The 20363-nt window shown below is 42.9% G+C and overlaps 1 protein-coding gene across 1 annotated transcript in view; it reads right to left on the reverse strand.

Annotated features, from left to right (window-relative positions):
• Positions 1 to 1304: 1304 nt before the first annotated feature.
• erc2 (ELKS/RAB6-interacting/CAST family member 2) overlaps positions 1305 to 20363 on the reverse strand; it is a 29580-nt gene continuing 10521 nt past the window's right edge. The window contains exons 3-17 of the mRNA XM_070903117.1: positions 20108 to 20182; positions 17493 to 17648; positions 16323 to 16490; positions 15602 to 15769; positions 14447 to 14584; positions 13496 to 13636; positions 13118 to 13258; positions 9616 to 9842; positions 7739 to 7861; positions 5206 to 5329; positions 4699 to 4859; positions 3566 to 3713; positions 2711 to 2770; positions 2087 to 2188; positions 1305 to 1331 (exon numbers count right to left, since the gene is read on the reverse strand). Coding sequence (XP_070759218.1) covers positions 1305 to 1331; positions 2087 to 2188; positions 2711 to 2770; positions 3566 to 3713; positions 4699 to 4859; positions 5206 to 5329; positions 7739 to 7861; positions 9616 to 9842; positions 13118 to 13258; positions 13496 to 13636; positions 14447 to 14584; positions 15602 to 15769; positions 16323 to 16490; positions 17493 to 17648; positions 20108 to 20182 — 1959 coding nt within the window. The remainder of the gene's footprint in view (positions 1332 to 2086; positions 2189 to 2710; positions 2771 to 3565; positions 3714 to 4698; positions 4860 to 5205; positions 5330 to 7738; positions 7862 to 9615; positions 9843 to 13117; positions 13259 to 13495; positions 13637 to 14446; positions 14585 to 15601; positions 15770 to 16322; positions 16491 to 17492; positions 17649 to 20107; positions 20183 to 20363) is intronic.

A 20363-nucleotide genomic window follows, 5' to 3' on the forward strand; every position in this document is an offset into this window, starting at 1 on the left:
GGCCCTGCTCATGCAGCCAAGGAAACCCCCGATGCTGCAGGCAAGGCTAAAGGCGAGAAGTCAGTCAACTCTAAGCTCTTCCTTTTGCAAACAAGAGATGACAACAAAATCACTAAAATCACTCAAATCTGGTGTGTGTGGAACATGCTATACTCTGGTGGAAAAAGCAAGTGAAGGGACACTACGTTTGAAATGCTAAACATGAGCTTCTCAAGAAATGGATGCAGGGTGGGGCATGTATGAAGATAAAAAAAGAGGTCACTCTGTGCCACAAAGGGTAAAATAGCTCATCGACATGATCAGAAGACTAAAACAACAGAAGAGACTCTGCACACCGAGGGTCATGATAGCCAGGTAGAGGGGTCAGACGTCACCAGGTGGGTCAGCAGGGCAGTGAGGATCAAGGAACCATGACAGAGTCAGGTGGGGGAGCCAACCAGAGCCAGAGGAGTCAGTCAGGCAGGTGAAACAGACAACAAGACAACCATGACCTTGAATCAATCAAAGGAAGAAGGATGAAGAACAAATACTGGGCTGGCAGACAGTCATGAGATCTCTGCTGGGAGGATCAAGAGGGCGTTGTTGGCCTGAAGAGGTGCAGCGTCCGGCAGGTGACAGACAGGTGAGGTGACCTCTGTGAGACCTCTGACGCAGGGCTGCCATGTTTATCACGTGCCCTGTCCAGGCAGGAATCTGACACAGAGCATATCTGTCTCTCCATCATCGACAACATCTCCCTCTTTCCTTCCAATTCAGTCCCGTGTCTGTGATCCTGTATGGAGGAAGTATATGACACCTGCTCCTGTTCACAAAAACACGAGGTCCCTGGTCACCTTGAGCAGAAAATAAAGAAGATTATAGTAAGTAATAAGTTGCAGTTTAGAAATATATTTTCAATAATTGAATACATTAATTTTATGTGCTGTTATACATTATAGGTGTCCTAATATGAAATGTGTGAAATTACCTGCTCAGCTGTCAGTCTCCCCGCATGACCTGCGCACCTGAGTGCCCCCTTCTCTTCCCCAGAAAATAAACAAAGGTCCCATTGCTGAGTCTTGATTGAGTGGAGGTAATAAATGTTTGGTCTGGTAGTGTTTCAACATCATGGCATGGCTGTGCTCCTCCAGTAGTGACTGAATACTCTGATTGTGAGAGAGTGATACAAAAATCCGGACGTCATGCAACTGTTCGTTACAAAATACAGACACTGCAGGCAGAGAATGAGAATCATAAAGTGGGAAAGTCTTAAATATATCTCACCCCTCAAACCAACATCAGAGCTTTGGTTGTCACAGCAAGGATTATGCCCAAATGCCCTCGTCGTCATCCTGTTGTTGGCAGTGTTACAGGCAGAAGGGAAGAAAGTAGGCAGAAACTGGAGTAAGTGCTGATCAAAAGACATCACTGGAACAGCAGGCAGTGTGATAGAAAAATAAGCACATTTAAGAGTAAAAGCAAGCATCAGAGAATTTATTAATGTGTTAAGTAGTTACAGTACCGCTTTTGGCAAAGATTTTACAAGGCTATACTTTGTATTGTGAGTATTTGCATCATCACGAGAAAGTGAGACTAGTTTTCAACAGACCCTGGGGTACCTTAAGGACGGGCCAATGGTGCCACAGGATTTGTTCATTTCTATTTTTTTGACTGTGCATAACGTTTTACCACCGTTTTAAAACATATCAAAATGGTAGAAATAAGCAAAAACATTTAAATCCTGTTATGTTAAATGTTAATTAATTGGTTATGTCGCAGTTTGGTGACATGACAGGTAACGGCTGACATTTGTTATAGTAACTGAACACGCGGTCACTTGAGTTTTCCAGATGCACAGTAGTCAGAAATAGCAACTCCTGACCAAGAGATGGAGAGATTTGTCACTGTAAATAGAGCTTAAAGAAATGCTGATACACCTCAGTACTCAAAAAAGCCTGAGACGACTGAACCTGTACCAACCAAAATAACTAAAATCCCACTGTGCAATGAAAGCTACGAGGCTTTTTATGATGGGGAAAACTTGCTGCTAACAAAAGTAAAAAGAAATAAAACAATAATAACAAGCATGACATGGGGGACATCTAACCTGGTCCGGGGCAGGACGGTGACCAGCATGTGGTGGTCCTCGGGTCGGCCCTCCACGATGATGGGGCGACGGGTGACGTGGGTGCTGGGCGTGGTGCGGGTGCTGCGGGTGTTGAGGGTGCTGAGGGTGTTGAGGGTGTTGAGGATGCTGGGGATGAGGATGTTGGGGGTGGGGTCCTTGTTGGGGAGGGCCGTGTGGGTGCTGAGGGTGAGGGTGCTGCGGAGGGGCATGTCCGTGGGGGTGCTGTGGAGGATGCTGTGGGTGCTGTTGGTGAGGGTGTTGGGGCTGTGGGGGCCGTGGGTGCTGTTGGTGCTGTTGGTGCTGGGGAGGTGGTTGGGGGTGCTGAGGGTGCTGCTGGGGGTGCTGTTGGTGAGGAGGGTGAGGGTACTGGGGTTGTGGCTGCTGTGGGTGTGGGTGTTGTGGTGGTGCCTGTGGGTGCTGCGGGTGCTGTGGGTGTTGCGGATGCAGGGCGTGTGGATATGGAGTCTGCTGGGCATGGGGGGCATGGGGGGCATGGGGAGCGTGAGGAGCGTGAGGAGCGTGAGGAGCGTGGGGAGCGTGGGGGTACTGGGGCTGGGACTGAGGCTGACCGTGCGGGGGCTGAGGCTGGGGGTGGTGCGGAGCATGTGGATGATATTGCTCATCTTCATAGTTGTCGGCTATCAGCTTCATTCTGCTCTGTGTCTGTAGAAAGAGGAAACTGGTTAGGGCATGATGATCTGCAGCTGTTAAAAAGAACATTATTCCCTCATGATCAGCATCAAATGCATTTATGACTCAACAACATTCCCATTATTCCAGTCTTTATGCTAAGCTAAGATAGCTGTCTCCTGGCTTTACCTTCATATGTATTCCACATTGTTGCTGCCTAATTTCCTGGTGTATAACTCATACCAGAGCAATAGACCTGAGACTTTTATTCAAGTGAGACTCAAGTCAAAAAAACTTGAAACTTGACTTGGACTTGACTACTGCGAGACTTTACTTACTTGAGACTTGACTCCTTGAAGACCTGACATGACTTGAGGCTTGAAAGCAAAAACATTTAAGACTCAGGTTTTTACCTGGTAAACACACCTTGAATATTACATTATAGACCTATGCATTTAATGGATTTGACCTCAGCTATGCCAGTGAACACAGCCTTGATAGAAAAAAATATCAAAGCTGAAATAAAATGTCATGTTAATGGCCAGAAAAGAGCTGCGATTGACTTGCAATGAAAACTCGGGGCTTGGGACTTGACTTAAAATGGCTCTGACTCATCCTACAAAATGAGACGTTGCATTTGGGAAAAGCGCCAAAACTGAACTAGCAAAGAGGATCAGTGGCTATGCCTGTGTACCACTCCCTGTAGATGAAATGGGAAAAATGGCTAGTTGCCTTGTGCAGATATATTTTTCATTTTGATTAACGCTGCCTTGGCAATCAGCTACAGTGCAGACAGAATTTTCCTTGACATTGTGCTGCAGTACTAACATGTTGTTTGAGCTGGTGCATCAGTTTGTCCCGCTCCCTCTTGAGGGACAGCACCTCCTCCTGGGTCTTCTTTTTATTGGAGGCAGACAGTTCCAGCAGTGCAATATTAGCATCTTTCTCACTGATGGCTGCCAGCAGAGCTTGTTGCCTGAAGAAGAAAAACAACATTACGGCATCAGCACTTATCTTACATTTTATAAAATAGAAAGAACATTAAATAAATGGTATGTAGGTAATCTATTATATGAAGCGTCTTTAAGTAAAAAACTGTCAATTAAATTTAACTGCATCAACGTCAAATGGTGCTAGTAAAACTACTTATGGCGGGGGTCCGGCTTCAGAAGCCAGATGACAAACAATGACACAAGTCAAGTTACTCACAAGTCTGATTGCTTTGTTCTCCTCTAAAGAACGACATAAAATTAGCCTCAGCAAGACTACATTTGCCATGCTCACTTCTCACTCGGAGATTTAAAGGAATAGTTCCACATTTTGGGAAATACACTTTTTTGCTGTCTTGCCGACAGTTAGATGACAAGATTGATAACACTCTCATGTTTGAAGCCAGCAGCCAGTTAGCTTAGCTTAGCATAAAGACTCGATACAGGGGGAACAGCTTGTTTATTTAATCCGTATAAAGACTGAAGTGTTAAGACGACAGGTTATGGTTTCATGGGGGGCTGTGTTTCAGTGTGGGACTATTTTTTGGCCAGGCACAGTGACTTCCTGGAGTCTCTGCTGGTTGCCTGGCAACCTAATGGTGATGACAAGACTCAAGGAAGTTACTGCAAAATAAGGGGTATTTCCCTTAATGTAAAAATATCCTCTGAGAATCGATAAGACTTATCAGATACATAATGAACCAATAATCAAACTATGGGTGTGTAAATGCGGATGTGACTTTAAATTTAAACTAGGTAAGTGTTTTGGTATAACATTAATCATGAACTGCATGCCCTATTTCTCAACTCAAATGTATTCAGAACTTATTTTGGAGGATAGTTTAGGGAGAATCTGACTAGGTTTCCAGACAAGAAGTGAATCCAAGCCAGAAACACATCAAGAGAAGTGACATTGTGGGCTGTCTTTGTGAGGTTGATGATGGCATGTGGAAATGTCATGATGGCACTAACTTCATCTCCAGGATCTCCTCCAGCTGTTTCCTGCGCTCTTGTCTCATGTTGGTGAGGTGGCCGTCCCTCTCCTGCAGTGACTGCTGTGTGGAGGAGAGACGCTGCTTGGTGGAATCCAGCTCCTGCCTCGTCCTTTCCAGTGTGTTCATCAGCTCCTCCAACTGACAGACAACAAGCATTATATGGGAACACACACCAAATGTATAAATAAGACACAATGACATTAAAGTATAAACCATATATCACCACATACTACATATTATGTTCAGTTTTTCTTGAAACTGTTTTAGAGAGGTGTTGATTCAACTGTATGGTCATTTTCGAGGATGCAGTTTGTGGTGCTGTTGAACTGCTACACATTATACACAGAGGTGTTTCCGTTATTTATCCTACACTCATTTATATAAATGGGTGGAGAAAATAGAAACACCTGTCAGTATAACACAATACAATAAGTGTACCTAATAGACTAACAACTGTGTGTATTTTTCAAGAGTAAATCCGCACCTTTAAGTGGTGGCCACTGTCCATGGAGCTGTCCTTACGAAGGTCTTGTCCTAAGCCTTTCTTGTCCCCTTGTGGTCCCAGTTTGATGTTTGGTCCTTTCTTGGTCTGGTCTTTGCCTCCTTGTCTGTAAAACCACAAACATGTAAGAGCATTTCTGTGCCTATCATTTTTCTGCCATCCATTCTGTAGTTACTGTACCATTTATCTATTTCAAAATGCAAACTACATTCTTGAGGCAATAGTGTTATATACAAAGTAATTTGATGTGTGAGTAGGGTACGATATTACCCATATATAACAACACAAAACATGAAACATAAACAAGTAGAGTAAGTACAGCTTAATGGATCATGTCAGGTGCATTTTGAATGAATCTTGTTTCAAAATGGTACCAATCATGAGATCACAAGGACAGCAACAAGACATGAGCATCACAGATGAATTAATAGCTTCATGTTAACATGACGTGACTCACAGGTTTAAGCACCAGAGTTAGGATGGATTTAGGTAGAGATGGCTGCGCAATGGGGGGGGGGGGGGGGGGGGGCATACCTTACCTGGGAGCTAGACTGCAGATGGGGAAAGGAAAAGGTAGAAGAGAAGGGGATGACAGGACAGGTGGTGGAGACATTGGAAGCAGGAGACGAGAGCACACAAAGGAAAAAGTAAAAAAAAAAGAGACATTAGAACCAGAACATAAAGAAACAACCACAAGAAAACAATAGAGAGGACCCAGAGGAGATCACAGTATGTGTTCATGGTCAAACAACAGGGGAGATTACAAAGGCGCTTGTGACAGCTGCTGCTCTGCAGCCTGACACAGCTAATGCAGCTAATGATGCACCTTCTCTGAAAATACGAAACCATGTGCATCTGCTGCCAAGCCTGGGAGTGGCAGACATGCAGTCAGACAGGCAAAAATCAGCCGGGCAAAAGAAGAGGGGAGGAGGACAGGTCTGAGTGCCGAGCAAAAGGAGGGGAAGCCAACAGTGGTTTGACCAAGAGAAGGAGTGAGCTGGGGAGAGAATCAGTTATGGATGCAGGCTTGTTCAGACAGAAGAGACCCGACTGAACTGACACACTTCAGGACCGAGGGTTCAGTCCAGACCCTACCTACTACAGCACCTCACTTACTGAGCGCGTGTAGACCTGGAGGACAGCAGCTCTATTCATGCAGGCCACTAGGCTGATCATTTCCCTTAGTATCTGTTAGATCAAGCTAGGCAGGGCGGGGTGGGGCAGGTTGGAAGGGAGAGCAGGAAGGTGGGCACCGGGAAAGATCGCTAGAAAAGAGAGGGGCTGTCGGGTGATGTTACTGGGGCGATTTGAAGGTGAGCTGAGAGTTACAGAGGGGGAGGGTGACGTAGGGTGACGTAGGGTGAGGTGAGCAGATGGGCGGATGGAATGAGCAGGGGAAGCGTGCTCATGGCAGGAGGAGGCCTCAGCTCTAGGAACAGAAACTTCATACAACAAACAGCCAACACCACAAAAAGACACTACAAAGTGTGTGTGTGTTTGTGTGTGTGTGCATATATAGATATTTCAACAAGGGACACTGAGGAACAAAATTGTACAGTACATTCAACTAAAATGGATGAAAGAAGCGAGAGCAATTGAGAAAATCACACCAAGTTCTACATACTCTAAGACTGCTAATAATACAGTATATAGTGTAGTACTTACAGTATTACTTTGTATTAAATATCTATATACAAGTGACCATTTTGATAGGGGCTTTTAGTTACAGCTGTGAACATTTGTACAGTATAAATTGTAAAATTTGGTTGCTAGTTTGCTGAATCCTTGGTGTGATTGGCTTTATTGTGTGACTTTACCATGCATCATTAGAGAAACGTGCCACAACAGGAACCCCAGTGTGAAGTAACGTCTACTGTTCAGGGAATCAAAGGAATAGCACAGAATATATGACCGCCTGGACATATACTGCAAAATGATGACCTGAAGTTTTGTACTTGTGAGTTGACTGAGGTACAAACCTCAAACTTTAAGGTTTGAACTTCATATTGACTTTTATTATTTAGAGTATTTGAGCCACATGTACAATTACTCATACTCTACCACGTGGTGCTTTAATTTGCTGATTTGTAATTGTAATGTGATTTGTCATACATCAAAATCTTTGCTCACTTAATTACCCATTCTGTCATCAGTGCAGAGACAGATAGCTGTTAATGCTGGTTGCCACATGCAGTTTGAAAAAATAAACATGCAGCATCAACTCTCTCACACAGACTGATCAAAAAACAATCATGGCACATACAGTTAACCACTAAGCAAACACATGCTGAAGAAATAAAAGCATAACATTGATCCAATGATCTTTGTATCATGTGTACGGGTACAGTAATAACACCACAGACTAAAAACACAGCCCGTCCGATACAAAGATCTGTGCATCCTTCAGACAGCAGGCAGACCCAGGCACACAGGTGAAACCAGATGCAGTTGCGGCAGTCACAGTCGGAGACTTTAACCACGCAGCCGAGCTGAAGTGCCAGGGCAGAGCACTCACTTTCCCAGGAAATCCCACACCATGCCCCCTATCTGCTGGGGAGCAGCGGACACAGAAGGGAGCGGGTCAGGGGGAGCTCTGCCACCGGGACGAGGGGTGGGGCGAGGGGCAGAGGGAGGGGGGCTGGTGTAAGAGGGGGCACAACAGAGAAAGAGTTGCGTGGGAGATGGAAAAGAGATTTTGAAAACAGGAACGGATTTGAGAAGGGAAGAAAAGAAAGTTGGTTCAAGACCGAGGTCGATCAATGGCAGAGGGTGAAGACAGGGACAGGTGGGTGTGAAACGGAAGATAGAAAGGGAACGGGACAGAAAAAAGTGGGTAAAGATGGCAAAAAAAAGACAAGAACACTCAATTAATCGAACACCACTAACAAATTAGCATGACACTGAAAGGAAATGGCCCCTATCACTAGCTGGGAAGGAAAAATACAACTGGTTTTAACACTAAGTGGTGGGACTGTGACTGAGGGGAGAAGGGCTGTCATTGGCAGACAGCGCTCATGTGTGGCTCTCATGCAGTCCAACCAATCTGCGTCTCAGTCTCATCAGTTTAAATCCCTGTCCAGGAGAAGGAAGACGATCTCCTCCATCAGCCGAACAAAAGCCAAAAGCTGTTTCCAGTACGGAGACTCTGGACCACATACTGCACCGAGTGGTGAGCCAAGAGCTGATGAGACCACCAGCTTTATTTATGTGCTCCATTAACTGAAATCAGTTTAACCTCTTCCATTAAGGGGGTGACTGATCATCAATTCTGGTATATCTCAACATGCAGCTGCAACCATTGTCCATCAAGAGAGTGTATTTCTGAGTGTACTATACAAGACCATGACTGGGTCCACTGCAGTACACTGTGCTGACTCACCCTCATGGCGTCACACTTGTACATTACAACGGGAAAATGGCAGCATAGGCACATAAAAGTTTACTTAAAACATGGAGAACATAGCCCAGGGTACTTTAAAAGTGACAAAGCACAAGTGCTACTGTATTTGAACTTTGAAAGCACTGTATTATTTAAGATACCATTAAACAGTGGGTTCACCCAAATTACAAAATAACACATTTTGTCAGGAAGTGAATGGTATTGGTATTTCTTATGATGTTCACAGAAAGGCAGAAATATCAGAGACCAAATATCAAAAGCAGATAAAACCAAAACTGTCTGTTTGACCACAGCCCACAACACAGCAGTATGGCTGAGTGTCCATCCAAAGATGCACTCGGTTTCTTCTATGGATCAGCATTGACTAAATATCTAAAAACAAACTTAGTAATAGTGATCAAATTCAAACCTGGTTTTCTTTTTAGTTTAGAGAGGTTTGGAGTATAATTGGAGTTAAATTTTGTTTCATATTTATTCTCATTATCATCTAAGATCTTGCTCTTTGTCAGTGCTTTGGTAAAAAGAAAAGAAAGAAGACTTTAAACAAATCTAAAATGAAGAGGTAAAAAATGAAACACCAATCATCAAATCATTATTGTATTGTTAATTCATTATTTAAAAAATTATAATTTTCTTTCATTTTGGTGAACTGTCCCTTAAAAACCACCAAATCTTTAATGACTTTTTGATCTAGCTCTTCTTTCTATTCTTTCTATATGTGGACACGTAACAATAGGAAAAATATTCACAGTATTCCTTTTGTGTGTGGGTCTCTCTCTCTCTATGCTGTATCTTATTTTGTTATGTATTGCATGTTTGTATTACTGTATGCTTTGTAATGTAACAATTTTGCTGAAATACATACAAAGCATACATACTCATTATATCTATGTAACTATAACAGTAGTAGACAATATATACTGTTAGATGAAAGGGAGTAATTACATCAGAGTAAACTGAAGGTTAAGATGTCTTTGAATACTTTAACTAACTTCATATAGACAGTCAGAGTTAAATACCTTTCCAACTCGGCGATCTTCTTGTCCTTGTCATTCTTTTCAGTCTCCACCTCTCGCAGGATGTCCAGAAGTCTCTCCACCTCCGTCTGAGCCTTGTTGGCCTCGTCCTTGTAGTAGCTCACCTCCTTCTCCAGCAGCTTCACTCGGTCCACGTAGTCCGGGTTCCCTCTGGAGCCGGACTGCTGCTCCACCTCATGGGCCTTCTGCATCATGCGCCGGGGAGAGACACGAACAGACAAACATGCACACACCCGAAGATACGCTCAGTCAACATCATAATGTCAACACAACCATGCGGTTACAGCACAGAATGCTTTACTGCCAATGGAAGAGAGATACATACAGTACATTGCAGTCCATCAGTGTCTTATATTAACTACTCCCCTTACTCTCTCTCTCTTTCTGAATGAATAAAGCAGAGTAAAATGTTGTGGACAAGGGCATCATTACTGGTGCTGGCTCATTAGCTTTAACAGAGCCATTATTTAGCTCCATTTAACGGCCCTCTGAGACTCCCAGTCACACACTTGGTAAGTATGCAGAGTACAGGACTGTGTATGTGTGTGTACAGCATTTTAACAAGAAAAGTAACAAATCAGTGGCAGTAAAATGCTAAATCATGATTCTGTCTCATTGGTTATCTGTCACAAACTAACCAGAGCTCAATGTGGACTAATATCGCCGTTATTGCAACAGTTTGTAACTCTCCATGAAGTACATTACAGTGATACACATCACCCTCGAGACAATACGCAGCCACACATGTCAACACAGGTCGCAGGAGTGCACGAGTTATACAGAGCCAGAGAGCATCCACCAAAACACTGCAGTGATCTCCAACCACAGCTGACACCTCAGCTAACCGCACCACACTGAGACGAAAGAAAAAGCGTGGCAACACTGACAGTGACAACATGCAACAAGGTCGACCATGTCATGCAAACCCAACGAAGCTGCACAGTCTTTGTGATTGTCAGTCAAAAGAATGGAGAAACAGAAGCAACAGGGACCAAGTAAATCTGTCGGCTAACAGTTAAGTTTTCATATTTTAAGCATGAGGAGCGATGTTTGGATTTAACTTGTGGGAGATTTTTTTTCTCAGTGATTCAAATTGCAAAATGTATATAAAGTAACTTTAGATCCACTAATCAACGTGGAAGTATATTGAAAATACTTTGTCAGGAACTTTATTGGACATACAAATTAGGCTCCATACAGCCTGTGCTTTATTAACTATTTTAAACCTGCAATTTCACTAAGCTCCACAAAAATACGTTTCAGTGATTGGAGTGTGAAAATGTTGGTGTCAGCTTTTAAAAATTTATATCAGTGCATCCATTTAATTTAAAGCTGGACTTGGACATTTACTGGGATCCTAAAATACACTGAATATTATTCTGTGAAGGAGTAAAAAAGTCCTACCGATCCAAATCATTTCTCCGTCATCTTCAAAGTAATTTAGTAGCAAATGGAAAAGATGAAAAACTTTCAGTTTCATGGTTCATTCCAGGAAACTGGAAGTTAACCCCAAGTCATGTCCTTTGAATTCCATTACATACAGTATCTGAGAAGCCTTTGTGAAGAGATTAATGCTTGATATGCATTTGGACCTTAAGAACTAGAACTGCGAGCTGCATCTCACATGTGTACTTGCATGACAAAACACAGGTCTGATAAGCTCTAGGATATCCTGATCTCAAACATTTGCCCTAATGAAAGTGTAGTGACTGAAAATTTTGCTTAATCTTTAAATTCTTGCATGGAACAAGCCGTTCTTTAAAGTGCTAGAATAACAAAATCTCACTGTAGTTAAACAACTAACTACAGATAAACCAACTCCAGAGCCAGATATACTGTATACTGTATAATTCCAACTGATCAAATAAACTTTAAATACTGTGTATGTAGCACCAGTTTCACCACGTGTCACAAACACAAACAGCTGCAGAATGAGTACGTTGCACACGACTCTTGAGTGCAGTATACAGCTCATTATATCAGTACAGTGCAATGATCAACATGCATCTGGGTGGGTCTGTGGGTGAAAGCAGAAACCTGTGCCGGGGGCTGGCATGATCACCATCTAGCATGTTTCAAAGAAGTTATCAGTGTCCTCATGCTTTCAATATGTGCCTCAGATCGCTCAAGAGAGGGACTTACAGGATTGTTCATGTGACTGAATAGCTGCTCAGCTTGCTACATTGCAAACGGAGGGGTTGAGGAAGGCAGTGGGGCAGGGTGGGGTAGGGGGGAGGGGGACCCAGGAGAGTAAGTGTTAGGATTTAGTTTGAGGAGAGAACAGCAGGATCAGACATGTTACAATACATGTTTGACAGAGCAGTAACATAGTCTCAGTACAGCACATGTTGTTACAGGTTAAGGGCAACACATCACGGACAAATGCGGAGGAACGGACACGAGGATAGTCTGTGGATTATGGAGTAGGAAGAGGCGGAGGGGGGTATTTAATGGACTGTCCGCTGCCTGCAGCGGCCTAACAAAGCAGTGCAGCCTGTTACAGGAGAGAAAGCATGATGGTAGCCATTATCCTAATTAACTGTGTTTTATATGAGGCAGGTTCACATTTCTGGTTCAGTCCGGATTACACTGACACTTACAAAAGTTTGCATTTTTCAAGCAAGGAATTAGTTTAATGAAGGATTAAAGGTTTTTACAGCTTTCATATACAAGCAGTAATAAAAATAAATAAACCAGTATTCAACAAAACTCTTAATTCTGAGAATAAAAGAAATAATTCACTATTTGTGAAGTCTATAATTCTTAATAGTCTCCATTCAAGCGGCCCTTGAATTCACGGTGAGGTAGTTTTTTCCTTGTCACAGTGGACACGCAGCTTTGGCTTTTTATCTACAGTTCAGTGCAATTAACAAAGGACGTCTCTACTGTCTTCATTCAGGGCAGAGAAGCTCTCCACAGTTCAGTCAAAGTTGTAGCATTTATCATAAAAAATTCAAGTGTTTCACTACAGAAATAGGTTATTTTTATCCTGGACACCCCCCCTATCCTTTTCACAACAACAATAACATTTTTTTCATAATGCTTTCCATTTTTTTTGTTTCTTATTGATTTTATATGTTTATTCTTTATTTTCTGCAGCCAAGTAGCTATGGGGCAGAAGTGGGTACAGGGTTTTCTTTTTTTATTCATTTTTTATTTTGATATTTTGAAGACCCAAGACAGACACTACTACTGTAAATTTGTATGAACTTGTATTTGCTATGATACACTGCTGTGGTATCATGTTAGCTTTACTGAACTGTGGCGTGGATTCTTCACTCTTTTAACTGCAACATAACTGTGTGGAGTACTACATAACTGTTGTGTAAAAACTAGGGACAGACTTAAAAAATCTAAATAATCTTCCAAAACAGCTTGTTGAACTGTGCTGACACTAAAATCTACACATTATCCTGAGCTCATATGAGTGATTCTGCACTGTGAGAGGCACACCTACCTTCTGCAACTGCGTCTCCAACTTACTACACTCCTCTTTTTTCTGCTCGATGGCGATCTCCAGTGACTTGAGCTTTGAATCTTTCTTTAGGCCAGAAGACGCCAGGGATGACGCGTGTTCCTTCAAATCGATGAGACTGGACTGCAGGTGGACAGACAGTTAGCACAGGTTAAAACCAGGAGGTCTAACTGGGCCGCAGTGCCAGAGGCGGCCGCTTAAATGTCATATGAAGGCCTACTGAAAGAATGAGGTACAATGCAATACAGTACAGCAGAGTAGAGAAACATAAAGGCATGGCATGTGTACAACATGCAGCCACGTAGACACACCCCTAAACCCTCACACAAAAAGGAAAATCTCTTTGCTCCACTCACTGACCTCTTTGTCTGTTAATTCTATCTGCAGGCTGTTGACCTTCTCCTTCAGATCTTTGTTCTCCTTCTTATAGGACTCCACTTCTTCCAGACGTTCTCTGTCTTCCCTCTCCCTTTGGTCCTTTAAACGCTCTATAATCCTCTCCTAACACACACGCACACACACACACACACACACACAAACAGAATGAAACGATTTACACACAAGAATTAACAGCAAATTTAGGAGTTTAAAAAGTCTTCACCGAGTGTGAGCAATAAGACACATTTATCAAGCGACTTACTCGTACTTAGAGCAAAGTGTAAGAGTAAGCTTTAAGAGCAGCTCTCAGGCGGCACCTTTAACTTGTAAGAAGTTACATGAACAAAAAGCTTAAGTTTGTAAAGAGTAAAAGTAAAAGAAGAAAAGCAAAAGTTTGGGAAATGAGAGACGAGAAGATTGATACCAGTCATGTCTGTAGACTGTACAAGTACGAAGCTACCACCAGCAGCCAGCTAACTTAGCTTAGCATAGGTTAAATCCACCTGCCAGTACCTCTAAAGCTCAGTCATTAACACATTATATCTGGTTTGTGTAATTCATACAAAAAACATGTTGGGTTATGTGCCAGACTATTTCTTGGCCGAGAGCAGTAACGTCCTGGATTCTCTGCTGGTCGCTTGGCTGCTGGTGGCAGCTTCATATTTACCGTACAGACATGACAGGTATATTAATCTTCTCATCTAACTCTCAGCAAGAAAGCGAACAGTTTATTTCCTAAAACGTTGAACTTTTCCTTTTAAATCCAACATTTCAATTTCAGCAGTTTGACGAACAGATTCCTACTGTGTGCTCTCATTAAAATGACCTCCCAGAGAGGAAAAATGATTTAGCTCCTGCAGCACTAGCTTCTTCACATCCCAACTGTGAAAGCACTCATTGCATCCCTCCTAATGCTGCAGTGCTGTTCCATACCTTCTCTGACAGAGCCTCCTCCAGGGTGGCCAGGGCAGTGTCTGTGTTACTGGAGTCGGTCTGCAGAGACTTGACTCTGTCCTTCAAGTTCCCCAGCTGCTTGTCTTTGTCCCGCAGCTGCTCCTGCAGGTTCTCAATCTGATACAGGGAGGAGCAGGAGAGCGGGAGGATGGTGGTGGCACAGGGGGGAGAAATGAAAAAGCAGAAAAACAGAGGTAAATAGTATTTAAAGTTGGTGCAATATCTGGACTCGGAGATTACAAAAGTCTTTGAAGATTAAAACCCACTACAGACAACGTCATGTTCATGGTTTGAAATGTGCTGGGGCTTTATAACGAAGCATTTTCCATTTCAGGAAGAAATAGATCAAAAACCACCAGACTCTCAAGAAGAGCTTGAGAAGCAGAATAAGGAGTGGAATATAAATCAAGCTGCCATTGGTGAGCAAATAGGAAGTGTGCATTAATATAAAAACTATTTAGAGACAGTAAAATATGTGCACTGACCTAATATACTGCATTACATGATTGACACAACAGAGAAACAAAAGCAAAGAACCAGATCAGAAGAAAACAAAAATGTAGAAATCACAAGAGATGACAAAGAGAGAGATAAAAGTGGACAGACGAGGGAGAGGAGGTGTGATAGAACAAGAGAGGAGGGAAAAAAAGCAAAGGGAATGGGTGAGCAGGTCAGGGTGAGAGAGGGAGTCACACTGTGAGTATTTATAGCACACACACACTAGAGCCAGTGAGGCAGAAATATCTTCTTGCTTGTCTTTCTATGGACACTTTCCCCCTGAGAGCCACAGAGACTCTCTCATTCTTAATGGAGAGAGTAACCACTCAGCTGTTATTTTCACAGAGTGACTGGTTTAGTCCAGGACAGGACACAAGAATCTGGGAAAACAACTCGCTCCACTCATTGTTCATTTGAAGTTTCAAAATTACATCTGGAGCACACCTACGTAGACCTCCGCCTACTCACCATGGTTTGGTGTAACCGATAAATAACGTAACAATAGCTCAGAGAGTAGTTAGTAAATGGTTTGGACATTTTCCTCAGTTTGTATTCCCACCTTCTGACTTTAAATCTCCTTCCATCCCTTCATACATCCTTCAAATGGTGAAGTTTTTCATCAACTCTGACTCTCACCTTCTTCTGCAGGACATTGATCTTCCTTTCTTTGACCTCCAGCATGTCCTTCATGTCCCTGATTTCTCCAGCGAGAGTGCCCTTCTCCTCCGTCAGGTCCTGCAGCTGCTTGGTTTTCTTGTTCAGGAAGGACTCTTTCTCCTCCAGACGCAGACGCAGAGCATCCACCTGAAGCACGACACAGCCAAAAAGTGTAGTGAGCCTGCTTAAACTAAAAGAGCTTCATATAATGTGAAGTAAAAAGCTTTATAGGAGTTATTAGACACACAAAATTTACCTACAACTGTTGGTAATTGGTAATGGATTTTAAGTATTTATTCAATTTAACTTAATCTCCATGCAATTGCAGAAAAACACGGGTGCTAAGTGAGTATTTATTAGTGTGGTGGTGATCTTCAGTCAGTGCATTACAGGAAACGTAATGCTTCCACAGTTATTCATTTATCAGTGCAGCTTTTTGATGTTTTTGATGTTTGTTAGATGTGCTGTGACAGTACACTGCGCATTACCATTTCTTTAGTGGTGCCCTGAGTCACAGTTCAGTTAGTCTGAAGTCCCAAAGTAAATAAAGTGCTGATATGATTTGCAGTAATAACCCTCAAGCCCACGGCAGGCCTATTATTTGCTCAGTTTGGCTCGGAGTATGAAGATGTTTGTGTGGCAGTTTCTTGTTATGTTGATTTACTGTATATGTGTACAAACAAAGGTTTTTTTTCATTACCTCTGTTTGCAGGATGGCAGCACGTTGCTCCTTGGCAGTGAGAGACTCTTTGAGCACCTCGATATGCTGTTTGCAGTCTGAGTTCTGGTTGTTGAGGGTCTCTAGTTTTGTCTGCAGAGCCAGCAGCTCCGACTCCTTCTTTGACAACTCCTGCTTCAGCTGGTCAATCTACAGACACGTGAAACAGACGACAAGTCCAACCAATTAGCAATGCAATGTTTTACCATCACGCCATGTGTGTGTGTGTGTGTGTGTGGGTGGGGGGGACATAGAGAAAGACTTAGAAACCTCTTTTTTTACCAGACATTGAGCTAGTCAGTACAGCTTTTTGCACTATTTTCATCAACGCGCTTTTCTCTCATTAAATATGCATTTGGGACTGACTCCCCTGCATTCATCATATATTATACATCATCTCTATTCATGATTGATGAAAAGAGGTCTAAAAATAGAATAACAAAACTGTGGCTGGTGTGAGGAGCGGTATGTAAACACAGAGTCGACGCTCTGGAGAGACATATGAGCCCCAGAGAGCGGCAGACTCACACACACACACACACACACACACACACACACACACACACACACACACCCACACACACACACACCTGGACACGATTACAGATTTTCAGGTAGCTAAGCTGGTGTCTTGATCAGTGCAGCTGTAACTACCGACACGCAGCAGCCGAAAACACAAGTTATCATGTCGTCATGGAGGGTGGGCTGATAGAAACACTGACTGGTCTGAAAACTAAATCAGAACAGAAGTCTATTTGATAAAAACTAATCGGACTACGTGAGGTAGCACTACAGCATTGAGCATTGGCAGCAGAATAATAAAGTAATTCGAATTTATATGTAATTAAGGCAGAAAAGTATTTTATTATGCCACAGCATGCACTTGCTGATTTTGCCTTTTTTTTGGTATTCTTGACACTGAGCTCCTCTCAAAAAACAGCCTCTCTCAGATTGTTGCCAACAGGACACTTTGCTGATGACGCTAAACGCTAAAGCAGCTAATTTAAGTGACACACCAGCTTCACTTTGTATATTCTCTTCTCTGCACAGCTCCATCTGTAACCCGAACGACTCGTTCGTGTTTGATTTTCAGCCATATTTTCACAGGATCTGTTTTTCTACAAGCGCATGCATGGTGCGGACGGTATCTACCTTGGTCTTCATAAACTTAGAGTGGTTCTTGTAGACCTCCATCTGTTTGATTTCCTCCTCTCTGTCCTCTGTGTTCAGTAAGCCGTTTGCCTTCAGCATTTGGATCTCATCCTCCAGATCCCGAATGTTGCGCTCCAGAGAGGCAATTTTGGTGTCCTGCACACAAACATGCAGAGGAGACACACCTCAAAACCCTGACTGGCATGTCCACAAGTTGCATGCTGCAAATCAACCTGAACTAGAGACAAGAGTCCAGGACAGATAGAAAGACTGACAACAATAAAAAAAGATAAAGAGAGACTAAAAAGACAGAGAGAGTAAGAAAGAAAGAGATGAAGAGAGGCTGGAAGAAGCTCTTCGGTGTGGCGGAGAGCAGCTGCGGTATCTGTCGGTGAAATCAGAAGCTCTCTACCAGCTCCTTGCAGCAGCTCAGAGGATTAATCACCATTGGGAAATATTGAGCAGACATCCAGCACAGAGAGATCAGCCCGGACCAGAGAGAAACGTGCAGAGGGGAAGGCAGAAAAGTAACAAGCTGTGGCTTTTGCCGTAGTTGCTTGCAGATCAATGCAGAATCGAGTCTCTGGACTGCAACTGCGAGTGCAGCTTTAGCTTCACGGCTTTTTAAATAAATAATACAACGTCTTTAAGATTAGCCATGGTCCATCTCCCTCTCCAGCAGAGCATAGAGCAACCTTGTTCCTTCCTGTCTTTTTCTCTTTTTGTGTCTCTCCTTCTCTCCTCCTAGTGGCTCTGAACTTATGAACTTGTGGCCGTTAGCAGGGTCAGTCGTAGCCCACTGCAGAGGAGCATGGGTAATGTATGATAATGAGGAATGATAGACTATCCGAGAAGAATCTGAGGGGTGCAATGCACGAGCACTGCACACGTACATGCACTTGCCATTGCATCTCACCTCAGTCTCAGAACATCAATGAACTAATGTTGCTGCAATAGATACAAGACACCGTACCTTCAAAGGAGGGAGATTTTATTCCATCCACATGTTATCACTCGTACATCGACCTGGTCGGTAAATCTCGCTCCTTATCTCTCTTTCCCTGCCTCTGTGTGTCTCTCTTTCTATCTATCTCCCTGCATACTGGCCTCTCACTGTCATAAACAACCACACCTGTTTCCATGGTAGCAGCAGGCAGGCTATATACTGTGCACTGTCTCTGGTGAGTGAGGAGGAGAGGGCGGGAGAGATGTAAGGCGGAGAGGGAGGGAGGATTATTCGTGCTTCCATCAGCATCAGCATCAACACAGCAGAGGGAGAGAGGAGAGGGGAGAGATGCAGGGTCTTCCGGCACAGCACAGGAGGAGGCGGAGGAGGAGGAGGCGGGTCTTCCCTCGCTCTGTATGCAAATCAGCAGGATCTCAGAGCACAGATGTCACATGACCGCACCAAGAGGGAGGCTGGGGCCTGCACAGTGCCGATCCAGCCGAGTGAGAGGGGCTGTGTCATCTCAGCGATGATGTCATGATTTATTTTGAGGAAGTGATGTCAGGCCTCTGCAGTGAGGCTGGTGGTGTCTACCGTGCTACAACACTTGTTGTACAGTTCAGCCGTACAACAAGTGTTAATCTGAATGGATGTGTTTACCCTCGGAACAGAATATAAGCACATTTGCATGTTACATATTTGCATATAACAGCTGCATCAGTTTTAAAAAATGGAATATGGATGTATGTAAAATGTAACTAGCTTGAGCTGAAAGCTAAAAGCAATCTGAACCTGCAATCCAAGTCTATCTTCTTAAATATTTTCTAATGTAATATGAATGTTTGTCCCAATATTTAAATGTACCTTAAATTTTCCCTGAAGCTTCAAAGTTACATAAAACATCCCTGACATATTCTTTCTCTCCTTGTTCCAGTGCTTCACTGAAGCTATTTCACTATTATAGCTTAAGTGAATTATTCAAAGCTAAGATGCCATTTTGAGACCTGTACGATCAGGTTACATCAAATAGAAGATTTTCCAAATAATACCTTGTGCATCATTTGACACGCATTTTGCTATAATTCATTTGGTGTCTTCAGAAACTTTGAATGACATTTTAAAACAAAGCTCTGCAGTTTTAAACAATGCTCATCGGCACAAACTGAAAGCTGAAATCATGGACATGCACATTTGCAGACAGTCTGTGATGTTGAAGGGTTGAAATTAAATACGTCGTTGCTTGTCATGTCATCACAAGTGTGATGCAGCGTGGCATGACCGGCTACTGCACCTCTCCGGCGAGCCGCGATAGCTGAAATGTTGAACAATAATATTGATTCTTGTTGATGTTTACACAACTGCTTTGTGAGCAGCAGAGTGTCTGTGTGTGTGTGAGAGAGAGATAGAGAGATGTGTCAGTGTGTTTACTATTGACTCAGCTGCAAATGTCAGTGACTCAAAGGACAGATGTTTCATTGTATTTAACATCTGGTTTCAGACAGACTGTCCATGATTAGTTTGTTTGTTTGTTTGTATACAGTCATAGTTAGAGGAACCTTCATATCAAAAATAATAAAATTTAAAAAATACTGTAGTTAATTATTCTTTTCTAATGGTGAGTGCTACATGTGCTTATGGTCAGGCTGTCTATTGTGAGTCAGGTTCTTACTTTCATCTCTATGATGGTCTGCAGCGCCTTGGTTTTGCTTGGATCCTGATGCAGCTGATTTCTTCTGTGCAGTTCCTTTCAGAAAAGACGCAAGATTATGTGGCACCAGTACAGCAGCGTCTATTGTAACCTCTACTGAAAGCAGGATTATACGACTAAAATAACCCAATATATGCATATAAAGCTTGTCTTTACACATGTAAAATGTTTCATGCAACTGATGTGCTCTGCAGTTTTCACTTTATACACTACATAA

The sequence above is a fragment of the Enoplosus armatus genome, chromosome 3, assembly GCF_043641665.1.
Source record: "Enoplosus armatus isolate fEnoArm2 chromosome 3, fEnoArm2.hap1, whole genome shotgun sequence".
Classification (NCBI taxonomy): domain Eukaryota; kingdom Metazoa; phylum Chordata; class Actinopteri; order Centrarchiformes; family Enoplosidae; genus Enoplosus; species Enoplosus armatus.